General features: G+C 44.7%; 1 protein-coding gene and 1 long non-coding RNA gene across 7 annotated transcripts; one reads left to right on the plus strand and one right to left on the minus strand.

Annotated features, from left to right (window-relative positions):
• Positions 1-222: 222 nt before the first annotated feature.
• Positions 223-11,250, plus strand: LOC147046176 (uncharacterized). The gene is made up of 4 exons (XR_015068257.1): positions 223-397; positions 8,145-8,249; positions 10,050-10,120; positions 10,491-11,250. It is a non-coding gene; the product is annotated as an uncharacterized LOC147046176 (long non-coding RNA).
• LOC147046177 (histamine H3 receptor) lies at positions 5,783-9,417 on the minus strand. Of its 6 annotated transcripts, XM_085929950.1 has the most exons (5): positions 8,919-9,417; positions 8,178-8,344; positions 6,514-7,127; positions 6,326-6,438; positions 5,787-5,867 (listed from the first exon to the last, which is right to left on the minus strand). In XM_085929950.1, the coding sequence occupies exons 1-4, from the start codon at positions 9,145-9,147 to the stop codon at positions 6,351-6,353; spliced, it is 1,098 nt and encodes a 365-aa protein (XP_085786076.1). In that variant the 5' UTR covers positions 9,148-9,417; the 3' UTR covers positions 5,787-5,867; positions 6,326-6,350. The 6 variants fall into 6 exon arrangements, with proteins under 6 accessions (XP_085786074.1, XP_085786075.1, XP_085786073.1 ...); XM_085929948.1 differs by having other exon boundaries at positions 5,783-6,885; positions 6,958-7,127; XM_085929949.1 differs by having other exon boundaries at positions 5,783-6,438.
• Positions 11,251-13,509: the final 2,259 nt, after the last annotated feature.

The raw sequence follows: 13,509 nt of genomic DNA on the forward strand, positions 1-13,509 counted from the left end.
CAGTATGCATCGTCAGTAGTATTTATTTATTCATTTATTTAATGCTCAGTGCTGGCTTTGACAACACACACAGTTGAAATGTCAATTTTTTGTGTTATGTGTATCCAATCAGATTTCAGTAACTAAATGTGACGTCCTACATTTTCATCCTCTGATTGGTTCAGAGCAATATATCCTCTGACTGGTTGAGCGTAAGATGCGCACCAGAGATTGGTTTAGAGATGACTAGAAGTGCATTTTCAAGGCGCTCTTTTCAAGAAGAGCTGAACTTTAGGAATGGAGGTCAAGCAACACAGTTGCTTCAACCCAGTCATTAGTTTTTGGTGCAAAGCTAGAACATGCAGACAGGCCAGGCAGACACAAAGGAAGGAGGTTTGCTCTGCTGCATCAGATTTGGGTGAGTAGGATTTATTGATGACAAGTTCTGATGATAAATATTGATTGTGAGCTGGCTTATTGTAGTTTGGGATTTTGGAGTTGTTTGAATGTGATGCATTGGAAGATAAAAGTTCCTGCCTTAATAATCCAAGTTCTACCCCAGTTGAAATGGCAATTATCAACATTTTGTAAAATTAATAACCCTTAAACAACTGAGCATTATTGTCTATCATAAAAGTGTAAAGTTTGCTACAGCTCTTGAGTTACTTCTCATTAGATGTGGCACTAAAATCCTTGAACACCTTTTTTTTTTTTCCACAAATAAGGTGCAAACACTCACACTGGCGTCCGATAATTAGTCCCGTGAGATACATTAGTGAGAAGGGACACAAATGCTTCCCTATTTGAACATTATTTTTTGACAGTTTGGGCCCCTCAAGGTTGCTCTCCATGCACATAGTCTATAAATGTGTGTTCTTGCAATTAACCTATCAGACAAGACCTATGACAGCATGAACGCAATCATCAAAAATAACCATTTTTTCCCCCCCCTGATATTAAAGTGCTTTATATTTCCCCGTGGCTCCCTTGTGGCTCAGGCTAACAAACATCTGAGCTTCTTGAGGGAGGTCGGCGTTATTAATGACTCCATTACCCATCACCCTGTGCGGTCGCAGTACACACACACACACACACACACACACACACACACACACACCCTGGCTTTAGGTCTATTTAGGGAGCCGCCAGCACTACAGGAGACCGAGAAAAGGATTCACAGAACGGGATAAAACCGACAGCATCTGTCCGTCACCTCTGATGATTCATCAGCGCTGATATTTCAACGGCGTTTTGTCAAGCTTTCGCTTTAGTTCTTCAACACATGTTGCTTCTGAGGCTGCACTGACAAATGATGCTCATCTGTAGAAAACCTGTACTTACATAAAAATGCTTTTGCAAAAATTTCAATTGGAGATTTAAAAAAACAAAATCTAATTGTTCATCTCTAATAATAATTTTAATATTTTCATTTGCATTTTTATCTTGTACTGTTATGGTTTTGTTGCTATTCTTATTAGGTTCTTATTTATGTTTAGAAAAACACATCCAAAGTATCTTCGATTGAGACCTTGAACACCCCTCAATCAAAATCCAAGATGGTTGATACCAAGTTGATGAAGCGCCTTTCTGAAAGCGAGCCACGCCATCCATTTAACAACTTTGCTAGCATGTCCGTGTGCCAAACACTTTTAATAAGCTTCAAGGGCATTCGATCGGGTCCAGAACTTTGCTTTGCCAAAGACGGACCGGCCCATATCATCCATTACATTAAATTGGGTGGCGGCCTCCAGCTCATATTTATGATTTAATTAAATTCACTTGTGAGGCGTTTCAGAACCACTGTGGCCTCTCTCTTAATGCCAGCCTAAGCAGACGCGAGCACACACACACACACACACACACACACACACACACACACACACACACACACACACACACACACACACAGACGAGTGCAAGTGTTGCCTTTCTGACGCGCGCCAAAGTGTGAGACTTTGTGGGCGCTTTGGCAGGAGCGTTCTCAGGGGCTCATTTAAAGCGATATAATTACACAGCCCCCCAGTATTCTACCATCAAAAAGCAGCAGAACGGATGGCTCGTTCAGAGATAACTTAAAACCTCGGCGGTGTTGTGACGCCAACGTCGGCAAAGAACCGAGCCAGCCTTTTGTTGGAACTGGACTCTTGGAGACAGATGTTAGAGAGGAGCTGCGACATGCAGGATGTGTGTGAAATTGCTTTTTTTTTCTTTTTTTTAATATTCAACAGACTTTATATCCAAAGTGAATAAAAAAAAAAGCGGTTTAACAAACTTAGGAAGCAGGATGATACAATTGCGGAGTCCAGAATGAAATATTTACAATCATTTGCTACCCAAAACAGCAGCACCAACAATTCTTTGAAATTGTGGCTAGACCGTGCTTTGACTGTAGCATGCCACCCATCTCTCCTTAATAAATATAAAGCCCGTCCCATCTGCAGTTGAGTAACAAAGCTGAGATTTGTGGAAATATTTGTTCATGTCTCCCCGCTTTGTTTCAGTGTAAAAATGTAGTTGGGTGCAAACTCCACATTGTTAGGCAGCACATTTCTCCTACTGAAGGAGACCTGGGAGACCTCTTATGGCATTCAATATGGGCGCCCGAGCGTGAGATCCAGATCCATTTGGCCGGCAGATCCGCTGGGAGTGTCTGGGGGTAACCCAATCTCTCACAACGGCACTCCACATCCGCGCAGCCATCTTTTCACCGCCCAACAGTGTCAGCAAAATGGACGCCGCAACCTTAGGATTGGCTCCAGGGTTTAATGTTGTTGTGTAGTCCAGGTAACTTTATGGACACTATTTTGCTTGTGTCTACAAATTGCAAATGCTGAAATAGTGATTGTGGCAAAAAGGACAGATGGGTCGATAGAAAGATAGATTAGCACTCCACCTCTCGCTTCGTTTGTCTCAGTCATACCATTCCCCTTTTTAATTCCGAGCTTCCCATTCATCCCCGCCATTTTTTTCATCCTTTTACCCTCACCCCCCCCCCCCCCCCCCCCCCCCCAGCACGGCTTGTATTGTAAACAGCTCACAAAAGCATGACAAGGTCTCTGCTCATGTTCCCCCAGCCTCTGCTAGCTATTTGTTATTGTCTCCCCGCTAGCTCGCGTGTGTTTGTCTCCTTCTCGCTTTCTACAGTTTTTTTTTTTTTTTTTTTCTGCTCTACTCGGCACGTCAGAGAAAGAGAGGGAGGGGAAAAAAGCAAAAGTTAATTAAATATGGAACAAGACGGAGCAGGCATCTCTTTAAACTATCATGTCATTAAAATGGCATCCCAAGGAGATCCGCTTAAAAGAAAGACGTACAACAATGTCTTCTCAGTCATATATTTATGGTTCTGCTTATGTAAACATGCCCCCTTTATTCTCTATGTATATTTGGTGTCATTATCACTTTTTGTAGCGTCTTCCCTCGTGAGATTTTTGCAGAGGGAAGACGCTACTAGGGGGAATGTCATTAGAGGAGACGATTGCTCCAGTGCATCTATGATGCCGTACGAGGAAAAAAATAAAAAATAAAAGTCTACATTGCCGCCCTGCCTGGTGAAAGGCATCTGACTGCTTCGTGTAAATTGAGGTTTGGCCGAACGGTCAGTACTAGTGACTGTCTACAACCACAAAGCTAGCATAGAAGCAATTGTTAGAATGACTGCTAACTTCTTTTTCCTTAATTGTGTGCAAACTTGATGTGAGATCACTTGTGTCCATCCATTCCCCCAAGCTGGAGGCTAGGATAGCATTTTGAAGGTGGGTGCCAGATGATGACGAGGTTCGCCGTATGCAAGAGAGGCACCTGGATTCCCTGTGCAGATGAGGAAAAAGCTTTGTTGGCTGCAGCACTTTGCCGCTTTGCACTTCGACGTGATGTACGGCTAACACGCAAGTGCTTTTAATTTAAGCCTCGGGCACTTGATGCAAGTAGGCGAGTGTATAGCATAAACACACACACACACGTTCCCTCACGTGGAATGTGAACTCCCTCAAGCATACTGTAACTAAATGCCCCTCTCCATTCTATTGTTCTCTCAGTCTCTTCTAGCATAGGGTCAAAAGGCCTCCAAGTAATCTAACTCGCGCCGACTTAAGCGACAATAAGAAGGGCTGTCATTACCGCTTTACCCACAAGAGGCAGTAGCGCCCCCCCACCCCCAAGCAACCACCGAACCTGTCATATTGCTGCTATCCGGCCTGACCCCGCCGCGCAGACGGCAGCAAACCTGAGCCGAGTTGCCGGCGTCGACAGCAATAACCACTGAAGAATTGCTTTTAATCAACGTCTGAAATGAGGGTGACTTGAAGCGTCGCCCCATGCTGATTAAATGTAATTGTTTAATTGCCAAGTGCTGGTAACCCATCCTAAGAGGATTCTGATGGAATTATTTAATCTCTAGTCAGGAAATACACTGCAGGAGAAAAAGCGGTGAGAAAAGGGAAAGTGGAGAAGAGGTGGCGGTTTTTTTTTATTTTATTTTTGAGTCTTCATGAAATATGAAAGGCGCTTTTGCATTAAGAGAAAGTGAACACTGGTACAGTACTTTAAGTGAGGTCCCCCTTTGACCTGCAGCAGAAGGTCTACTTTAGTGCCAAATACCACAACATACAAGTCATGGCCTCTTATATGAGTAGGCCGTGCTGTGTCGAACCTCACATATGACTCCCCCCCCCCCCCCCGTTTTATTTTAGGTCTACTTTGAAGGCCACGCTGTTTATAAGATTAGACAAGAGATGATTTCAGCATTAGGTCATTCTAACAAAGGAGTTGAGCTATTCTCAAGGGTTCATCTCACAGTCTCCTCTGATCACGGCATGCTTCTCTTCTAATGCAGCTCTATAAACTTAAAGGGCACAGGTGCTCTCCATTAGGGGCCCACAGCTCTTAGATGCAGACATCCAAGACCCCCCCTACCCCCACCCCAATAAAACCAGTGTCTGTTAATTAGGGCTGGGGGGGGGGGGGGGGGGGGGGGGGCAGCAGAAACATAAGCATGCAGACATGTTTACCAGATGAACACCTTTTCATCCATGTTTTTCACAGCACTCCAGTGTAATCCTTCGGACGATTCAAGCCGTCTAGTGCCGCAGCCGCCGTGGCACACATGCCATGACATTTCAATCTATCATCAAAATCAATAGTGGCTTTCCCGCTGGTATAACTGCACACAGTGCAAGTGTCCCCGCCTCACCGATGAACCCTGGCTCTCAATTCTGCTGATAAATGCAGCGCTGTCATCCCCGGGGGAAATGGGCCTAATCCCCCCCCCCCCCCTCCCTTTAGTCATAAGGATGGGTCGGTCCACACAGGAGTCCAGGGGGGTGCAGAGGCCTGGTCCCTGCTGCAGTGCCTGTCCTCCAACCCAGCACCTGACTAGGTACCCAGATGTGACAACAATGGGAGTCCCTCGTGGGAGCCTGGCACTTGCAAAATGTAACCCCCCCGCTATTTAACATGATGGTGTAATTACTGCTCCGGTGAGTCTACATCTGGACAAAACTCCTGGAATGGATCGAGCTCAATACAATCATCCAGTCTGCACGCTGGGGTGGAACATAAGCACAACTTTGCAAGGAAGTTGGTCAAATACATACGATGTGATTGAAAGAAAACAATAGCCATTTAGCATTTGCGAGTTAAGGGGTCTTCGAAATCAACTTTTTTCAGACTCCGTTCTTGAGTAGTTCTCGATACCAAGTAGGACTACAAGATGCACTACAAATAGAAATGTGTACTTTTTTCCTAATTGGGTGACATTGTCTTCCTGAAGCTGAAATCACTCAAGACGTTGGTGCAAATAGGTTTATTACGTTGCATTTAAATGTTAATTCATTGCAGTCACTCAGAGAGCAATTTGGGTCAACGACGCTTTGAAGCATTGGAGTTCAACGCTGCAAAGACAAATAGTGACATCTAGTGACGATAAGAAACAAACACATTTCGACAATACAGTACAGTCATTGTTGAAAACATCTTTTAGCTCTCTTGGTGTCAACTTCATTGCAAAATGTAAACATTTAGGGGAACAAGAGTGAGGATGCAGTTCATCTTACAAATGTGTTTGTTTGGCACGTTTCTATTTCATAGTGTAAATATTCATGAGCTTTGATTCAAGTAACAATGGCAAAATGCTTTTTTTACGCGTAGAACGACATCCTAGATGCATTTTCCATAAACGTCTACTTCATGGCAACACCACGGCGATAGCAACATTGATTCATTGTGCAAATCGATTCATATTGTGGAATCCAACCTGAAGTTTGCACGACGGAATAGAAGCAATTCATGAGCGACTGTCAACATTTAGTGTATATAAAAACATAAATTATTGTGAGCATTTGACACGTACTTCACAGTTTGAGCTGTCAAGCGGGTCACCGGCCCGCCCGAAGGACGGCTAAAGGGCGAGTGGAGCTCGCCGGCCTCTTTGGGGACAGAATCTTAGCAAAGGCCCTGCGGAAGCTGCTGTGACACAGCGGGTAGAGGAAAGGGTTAGTGGCCGAATTGAGCCACAGGAGCCAGAAGGTGACCTCATACCAGTGCTGCGGGATGCATCGCCCTCTGCAGGCGGCACGGATGATCATCAGTAGGGTGTACGGTGCCCAGCAGATGGCAAACACGCACACAATAATGGCCAGCGACTTAGCAATTTTCTTATCTCTGGACAGACGGTTAGGCTGGGCCGCCCTGCTGCTGCTGCTGCTGCTGCTGGACGGGTCCACTTTGCCCAAATTGGGAGACGAGGATGGGGAGGGGATGGAGCCTCTGACGGCCAGTTTGCCTACCGTCCCCCAGGTGTGGCAAGAGGGGTTGGCTTCCCCTTGCCCGGCGGATACGGCTTCATTTAGCTGAAGGTTGAGCTGGGCCTCCCCGCAGCCGAGCCTCCTCCGGCGTATGTTCAGATAAATGCTGAGGTTGAAGAAAGCCACAGAGATGAAAGGGAAGAAGAACTCCAGCATGGAGGCGCACAGCAGGAAGTACCAGGAGTGATAAAATTCGGCGAAGCATTCTTCATCGGGCACCCGACTCCGGCCCACCGCCAGTTCCCAGAATATGATAGCCGGGCCGTAGAGGAAAAAGGCCAACACCCACACGGCGGTCATCTTGATGATGGCCGGATGAGACGTGCTCTGTCTGGCCCGGTAACTCACCTGCGGCAAATTGTGGCACAAATCACTTCCCCATTCCAGAACCGATTTGTCATTTCATTTGTAATCGACATCTCCTCGTATACGTCACGTGTGGTGAAAATGTGCATCAACACTGACTCCACGCTTTCCTTTCAAAGGCACACTTTGTCGTGTCACTGCTGACGACCTTTTGTCTGTCAGTGTTCACAGAGGCAGGCTTTTAAGAGAATGCTGTTTGGCCAGTGGCCCGCTTCTGGCCGGCGCGATTGATCTCGCCACGTTAGGGGGGAGGCGATGGCTGCACCAGGGGGGAGGAGGACCTTCACTGATCAAAGCTGGCTAATTGAAGAAGAGCCTTTCGCTTTTTCTCTCTTTGTGCTGAAATTTGTATTCATCGCTCTGATGTAAAGTGTTTGCTGGTGAAAGCAAAAAGAACGCTGCCTTTGTCTACCACGCCAGGCTTTGTCCCATTTTGGCGTCGCAACGCGGATTCAATAATTTCATGCATGCAGGCCCTCCTAAAAAAAAAATAATAAAATCAAAGCTTCAATAGGGATGTGGAGTGTTTGGAAAAATCAACACATCTAGTTTGGAGGAGAAGACTCACAATTGTGGCTTGAGATGTGTTTACATTAGTATGGTGTTCTTTCCCAAAGCCAATTTTGTTTTCCATTCATGACCAGAGAGTTTCCATCGAGTAGAGGGTGGCACAAGGCCCAGCTGGGTCAGCCATGATTAACCTGTGCAGATGGGCCCATTTGGGACAATGAGGTGCTGGTGTCACTGCCCCCACAACTAAGCTGGCACGCTGACCAATCAGAAATGAAGGCACTGACTCGACCCTGGTGGGCAAGACTAAACATAGTCCCGTCCAATTTGTGTGAATTTTGAAATAATATAAGAAAAAAAAAAATCACACAATTACTTGATGTTTTGTGACCTGGGCAACACAATCTAGGAATGAAGCTTTTTAATGTTCTTGATGGTCACCCATTGTCATGTAAACTACTTTAACCTTTAAGGTGCTTATCATTTCAGGTTCCCACAAAGGCCACGGGAAGGGCGACTCACCGCTCTGGTGACAGATTGGAAGCGGTCGTAGCTGATCAGGACGATGCTGAAGACGGACGCGGAACACAGCAGGTAGTCCATGACCAGCCACAGCTTGCAGAGTCCCCGGCCAAGCATCCAGCGGCCCGTCAGGATGTAAGGGATGTACACCGGGATGCAGAACGCTCCTGGATAGGGTACATGGAATGAACAGCATTATTATTAACATTACTTCATTCAAAATTCATTGGCCCCCGCCCTCTTCACGGCCCTGATGATCATTTTTGCTATTTGAAACTCTCACGTGACTTTTCAAAGATGAACAAGTGCATGTTCCTCTGGTGTAGTGTGCAAATGTGATGGGAAAATTTGACCATCAAAATTTACACATTGAACAGTTTCAATCATTTAACATTTTCCCTTGATTTAACACGCACTTGCAAATGAAACATCCATTTTAGTAGTCCAATTTGATTTGTGACTACCTTTGCAAAAAAAAAAAAAAAAAGATTAATTCGCTGTCATTAATATGTCACAGCCAGCCAGTGTTTCCCTACATAGTTATTTGCAACCTGCTCATGACAGTTATGGACAAGTGTAGTGGGGGGGGGGGGGTCTGTGCCCTAGTAGAGCTTTACGTAGCAACGCCCCTGATTACATCAAAGCAGGTTCAAATTGACATGAACCATATAAGATCATTTTATCAAGGAGGAAACACGTCAGTTTGCACATAAAGAAAGAAATGACTGAAGATGTACTTACCAACAAGAAAATCAGATATTGCCAGATTCAGAAAGTAATAATTACATTGCCTCCTCAGACTCTTGTCCACTTTAAAAGCGAACATGACCAGCGCGTTGCCTAAAACTGTCACGACCACCAAAGTCACCATCATCACCGTTAGAATGGCAAAGACCGGCCCGGAAAACGCCAAGTTGCTCTGCACGTCCAGTTGACGCCCGCTGGAATTGGACTGGCTGCGCTCCTCCATGTGCTCCTTCCTTCCTTTCTTCCTTCCCTCCTTCTTCCCTTCCTTTCCGCGCGCCGTCCTCACAGCTGACGTTGAGGCGGCAACAAGTGCGCCGCTGTCCGACAGCCGCACATTCCAAACCAAAGCACGCTACTGTGCGCCAAAGTTGCACGGAAGCCCGCTTTTGTGTCCAGATGTTGCCCTTCGAGTGGAGCGAAGGGTGGGAGGGCGTCTAGGCGACGACCTCGACCGACGCATCTCCCAGCGGTCGCTCTCATGCCACCCGGTGATTTAGCCATGCAGGGAGGGAGGAGCGTCGCGTCAAAAAAATGATCGTGACACGAGTTGCCGATAGTTTTAAACACTGGCATGCTCGCATTTTGAATTCAATGCGCTTGCTTATATTTAAAGGTTCGGTCATTTTATGCAGGTTAGATTTTTCTCATTTATTTCCGAAAAGACAATTTTTACCCCAATATTTTGGACCGAAATTTTTGGTAGCACCTTGGCTGCCGAATTCATTAAATCAAATTACTTTTGACCTGATCAATGCATTTGAAGTGCATTCACTTAACACTGTCCAAATAAATGTACTTACAATTTCGACATGTCATGAATTTAAATGGTTCCATTTTTACTGTAGATACATAATCCAATTAAACTGCATTTTTTTTTGCACTATGATGTTCCTGCAGTTTTGCAACAACAAAAATCCAAATGATCTTAATGATTATTACATCATCTGTGACGGGTTGTTTCAACTCTTTACTTGAGTACAGCGCATGATCCCGTCAAGTCATGCTTGACAAGCCATGCATACTGAATTTATAATACACAGCCCTGTGACGCAGCACCGTAAGTGCCATTATCCCGGTTGCGAGGAAATAATGGCTTATTTTTATGTCCCATATTAACCTTTACAGGCATGATCCGGCTAATTTTCCGTGCTCACTAGACCACACAACGATGGCTGTAGTGGCGACGCCATGGAAACGTGAGTTAATTACAGATATCACCAGAGTCAATTAGTTTTGCACCTGCCTCCACGAACAGAGATTTCACTAGAGCAAAGCAGATTATTAGATGGTTTTGTACACAGAGATAGGCACTCGCAATTTCCTTGCTGTGAATCACTGTGATGATGCGCCCATTGAGCCGTGTGTTACTCTTTTTCACTGCTACAGAACAATCACAGACTTGATATTGAATTCCCAGATGGCACACACTATTGAGTCGTTATTCCTTTCCGTAAACACACACACGCCGTATAATAACCATATCATGCAGGACTTGAGCACGGGAGCAGGCTGAAGTCCAAAACAATTGTTAATGAGTAAAATATGATTCCCCCCCTTTTTCTGCAGAAGCCTTTATCTGGTCCTTATTGGATTTGGACACTCTGTCGCTGGTCCCCCAGCTGAGACCCGAAAGAAATGAAAAACACTAGAGATTTCACAGCAACCTGTTAAAGGAGCCCAAAAAGAATTACAGTTACTTTTGGCCAAAAAGGACTCGAGAACATCTCACGGAGTACTGACAAGGCCTAGATTATTATTTGCAGATTGTATTTACAATGACCAATGAACAAATACAATTGAGGGCATGTTTGCTTTTCAATAGAGACAACAATGTATCTAGCGAACTAGCTATCCAGCTATCTTGCTTATCTATCTAATATAATATTTTTTTCAGCAATTTAAAATGGCCTTCAGAATATAAAATTGTTCCTGTTGGCAGGAAAAAAAGGTTCCCCACACCTTTCTTTTCAGTTAATCATGCAACATGCACCAAAAGCTCTCATATCAAGTTAATGGCGACTAATATAAAGCCCATAATATTATTCAATGTTCCATTCAAAAGATCTGGGTTAGTTAAAATGTCGGCAGCTACAAATAGCACAAAAGGCACTCATTCAGATATGTAACAAAGAAGCTGCTGAGGGGGAAAAAAAAAAAAAAAAAAACAAGCTCATGTGTGGGTCGCAGTCCTGAATTAAAACGAAAAACGTACTAACGTACTAGACGTGTAAGCCCGCAGGCGACTTGACTTAATACTTTGCCTTCAACACGTGTTGAGTTTAAAAATAGCTAAAAGAAGAAAACTACTCTCTGCAGCTGGATTTGGAAAGACCTGTAGTGACTCATTTGAATATGGAGGACACTCTGAAACAAAGCCCGGCGGGTCCGTGTGTAGTGTTGTCGATTACACCGAGCCTGCTGTGGCATTCCATTATTTCTCCACTCGAGTGTTTGCGTGCGGCGACTGTTGCTCTGGAGTAGCCACGATAGCGTAGCACGCGTAGCTGCAACCGCCAGCCAATAAAGTGACATCCCAAACAATGTCTACATTTGCTTGTGCCTTATTCTGGCATCTTGAGAGAAAGAGTCATTGATAGTTGTTCACATAGCTTGTTGGAGTTTGGGGTTTGAACAGATGAATGAAACAATGCACCAAATCCACTTGTACCTTCTCTGCCATTTTATTTGAATGGGATAATTAATATCAGATAAGAATCATTTCATGTTTTGTTTGGAGCCGTGTGACCAAAGTGGCTTCTTGCCATGCTTGGTCACAGCTTCCATGCTAATGCAGTCACGTCAGGGCCAAAACAAAGTCGCATGACTTCCGAGTCCAACAATCCGTTCGTTACCTGCTGCTGGCATTTAGTTGACTTGGGGTGTGCCCTGCTTATTGAATTTTTCATGAATCTATGAATCACCGCACTCCACCCTCATTTCATAACGGCAACAAGCGAAGCCTCACGGAAACGAACGCACTATTGATTGCAAGCGTTAAATTAGAGAAGAAAGAAACATTTTGTTCCCAATACGAATCTCGGGTGCTCAGACTGTTTTAGAGGCCAGTTATTGAATTTGCTGTCCTCATGCAAAGATATTTCATGAATATAATTTAAGATATATTGTACCTTCACTCTGCTCTGGTTATTTGACGCATACTGCTGCCTGTTGAGATTCCTCAGCCCTGGTAGCAAAGGATGGAAAGGAGCTTTGTTTTGATACTGACAAATGACTATCGACCCAATAATGGGACAATCAACACTTGGCGGGCCATCAAAATTCATCACGGAGATTGACGTGTCAAACTTTTTGGTGCCTTTGTCAACTTTTGAGCCATTGAAACAAGCTGGGCTATTACGCTCACTATATAGACACTCCCTGGCCACAACATTAGGAACACGTGCCGAGTCTGATTGGATTTGATGTCTCATTGGCCTTGTGGGTGTTGATGAAGTGGGAGTGCATCAGGGATCAGCTGTGAGACCCTTCATCTTTTGCAGTAATGAAAATACACATCAGGTGGAAGCAAAGGCTTGAAGAGGCTTGAAGATTAAATTGACTGTGTTGAAAGACGGACTTTTCGGACCCATTTCACGTTGCTCCAGGGTCATTTACATTCCCAAGCAGTCAAATAATTTTCTCCCACTCTAGTTGTGAGGGGAATACATGCCTCTCACAGTCCCGCTGTCTGTCTGGCTCGTTCGCTCTCCCTGTCCGTCCCGAAAATGTCCCTGCAGGGGATTCTATCGGCTGGTTCCTTTTGAAGCGGTGGCCTCACTTTGGCTCCATTATCTTGTCATTTGTGAGGGATTACGCTTCGGAGCACTCGCATTCCAATCCCTTTGCTTAAGAAGTGTGACAGCTTACAGTAATTGCCATGCTAATTAGGAACAAGTCAAACAGAGAGCAAGCGAGCGAGCGAGCTAGCTGCTTGTCCTTCACCAGACCTGATTTGACGGATAGGCTTTAACACTTGAGTTACACCTCAACATATAAAGTGAAGCGCGGGTGTCTCGGACAACGTCGAGGGACAGCCAGGTCTGATCGTCGGCACATATCGACATTCATATTTGCATTTGAGGACAGAAGGAAAAAAAAAATGCATCCAAAGACAAATTAGAATCACATCAAACCAAAATATCCGATTGGTATGAAACCAAAAAAAAGCATTCATCAGCTTTCAGAAGCAGATGGTCATCTATCAATGGAGGTGTTTGCAAGGCATCCCGATAATAGACGCATAACCCCATGGGTTCATCGGCTGACATTTAAAAGGAAACTGAAGTGTTTTTACGCAGCATGGTGCACCTTCTCTGACCTGCTGTGTGCAAACATTAGATTAATAACACTCTTGTGGAAGGAACATCCAACTGCGGGATATAAAAGACTATGATGTGTTGGAGGGCCCCTACCTATGATTATTTTTTGGGGGGCCTCGATTTTGGTGAGCGCCCTTGATCAACGGTGCATCAATAGTTGGGTATGATCATGACGTTAGAGAGGAGGATGTCTTTGCTATGTCTGAGGTAGTTAGTGTCACCAGAAAGCATTTTTTTGGTTAATTAATAGTCATGATAATGTTTAT

The sequence above is a fragment of the Syngnathus leptorhynchus genome, chromosome 14, assembly GCF_054491065.1.
Source record: "Syngnathus leptorhynchus isolate UIUO chromosome 14, UIUO_Slep, whole genome shotgun sequence".
Classification (NCBI taxonomy): domain Eukaryota; kingdom Metazoa; phylum Chordata; class Actinopteri; order Syngnathiformes; family Syngnathidae; genus Syngnathus; species Syngnathus leptorhynchus.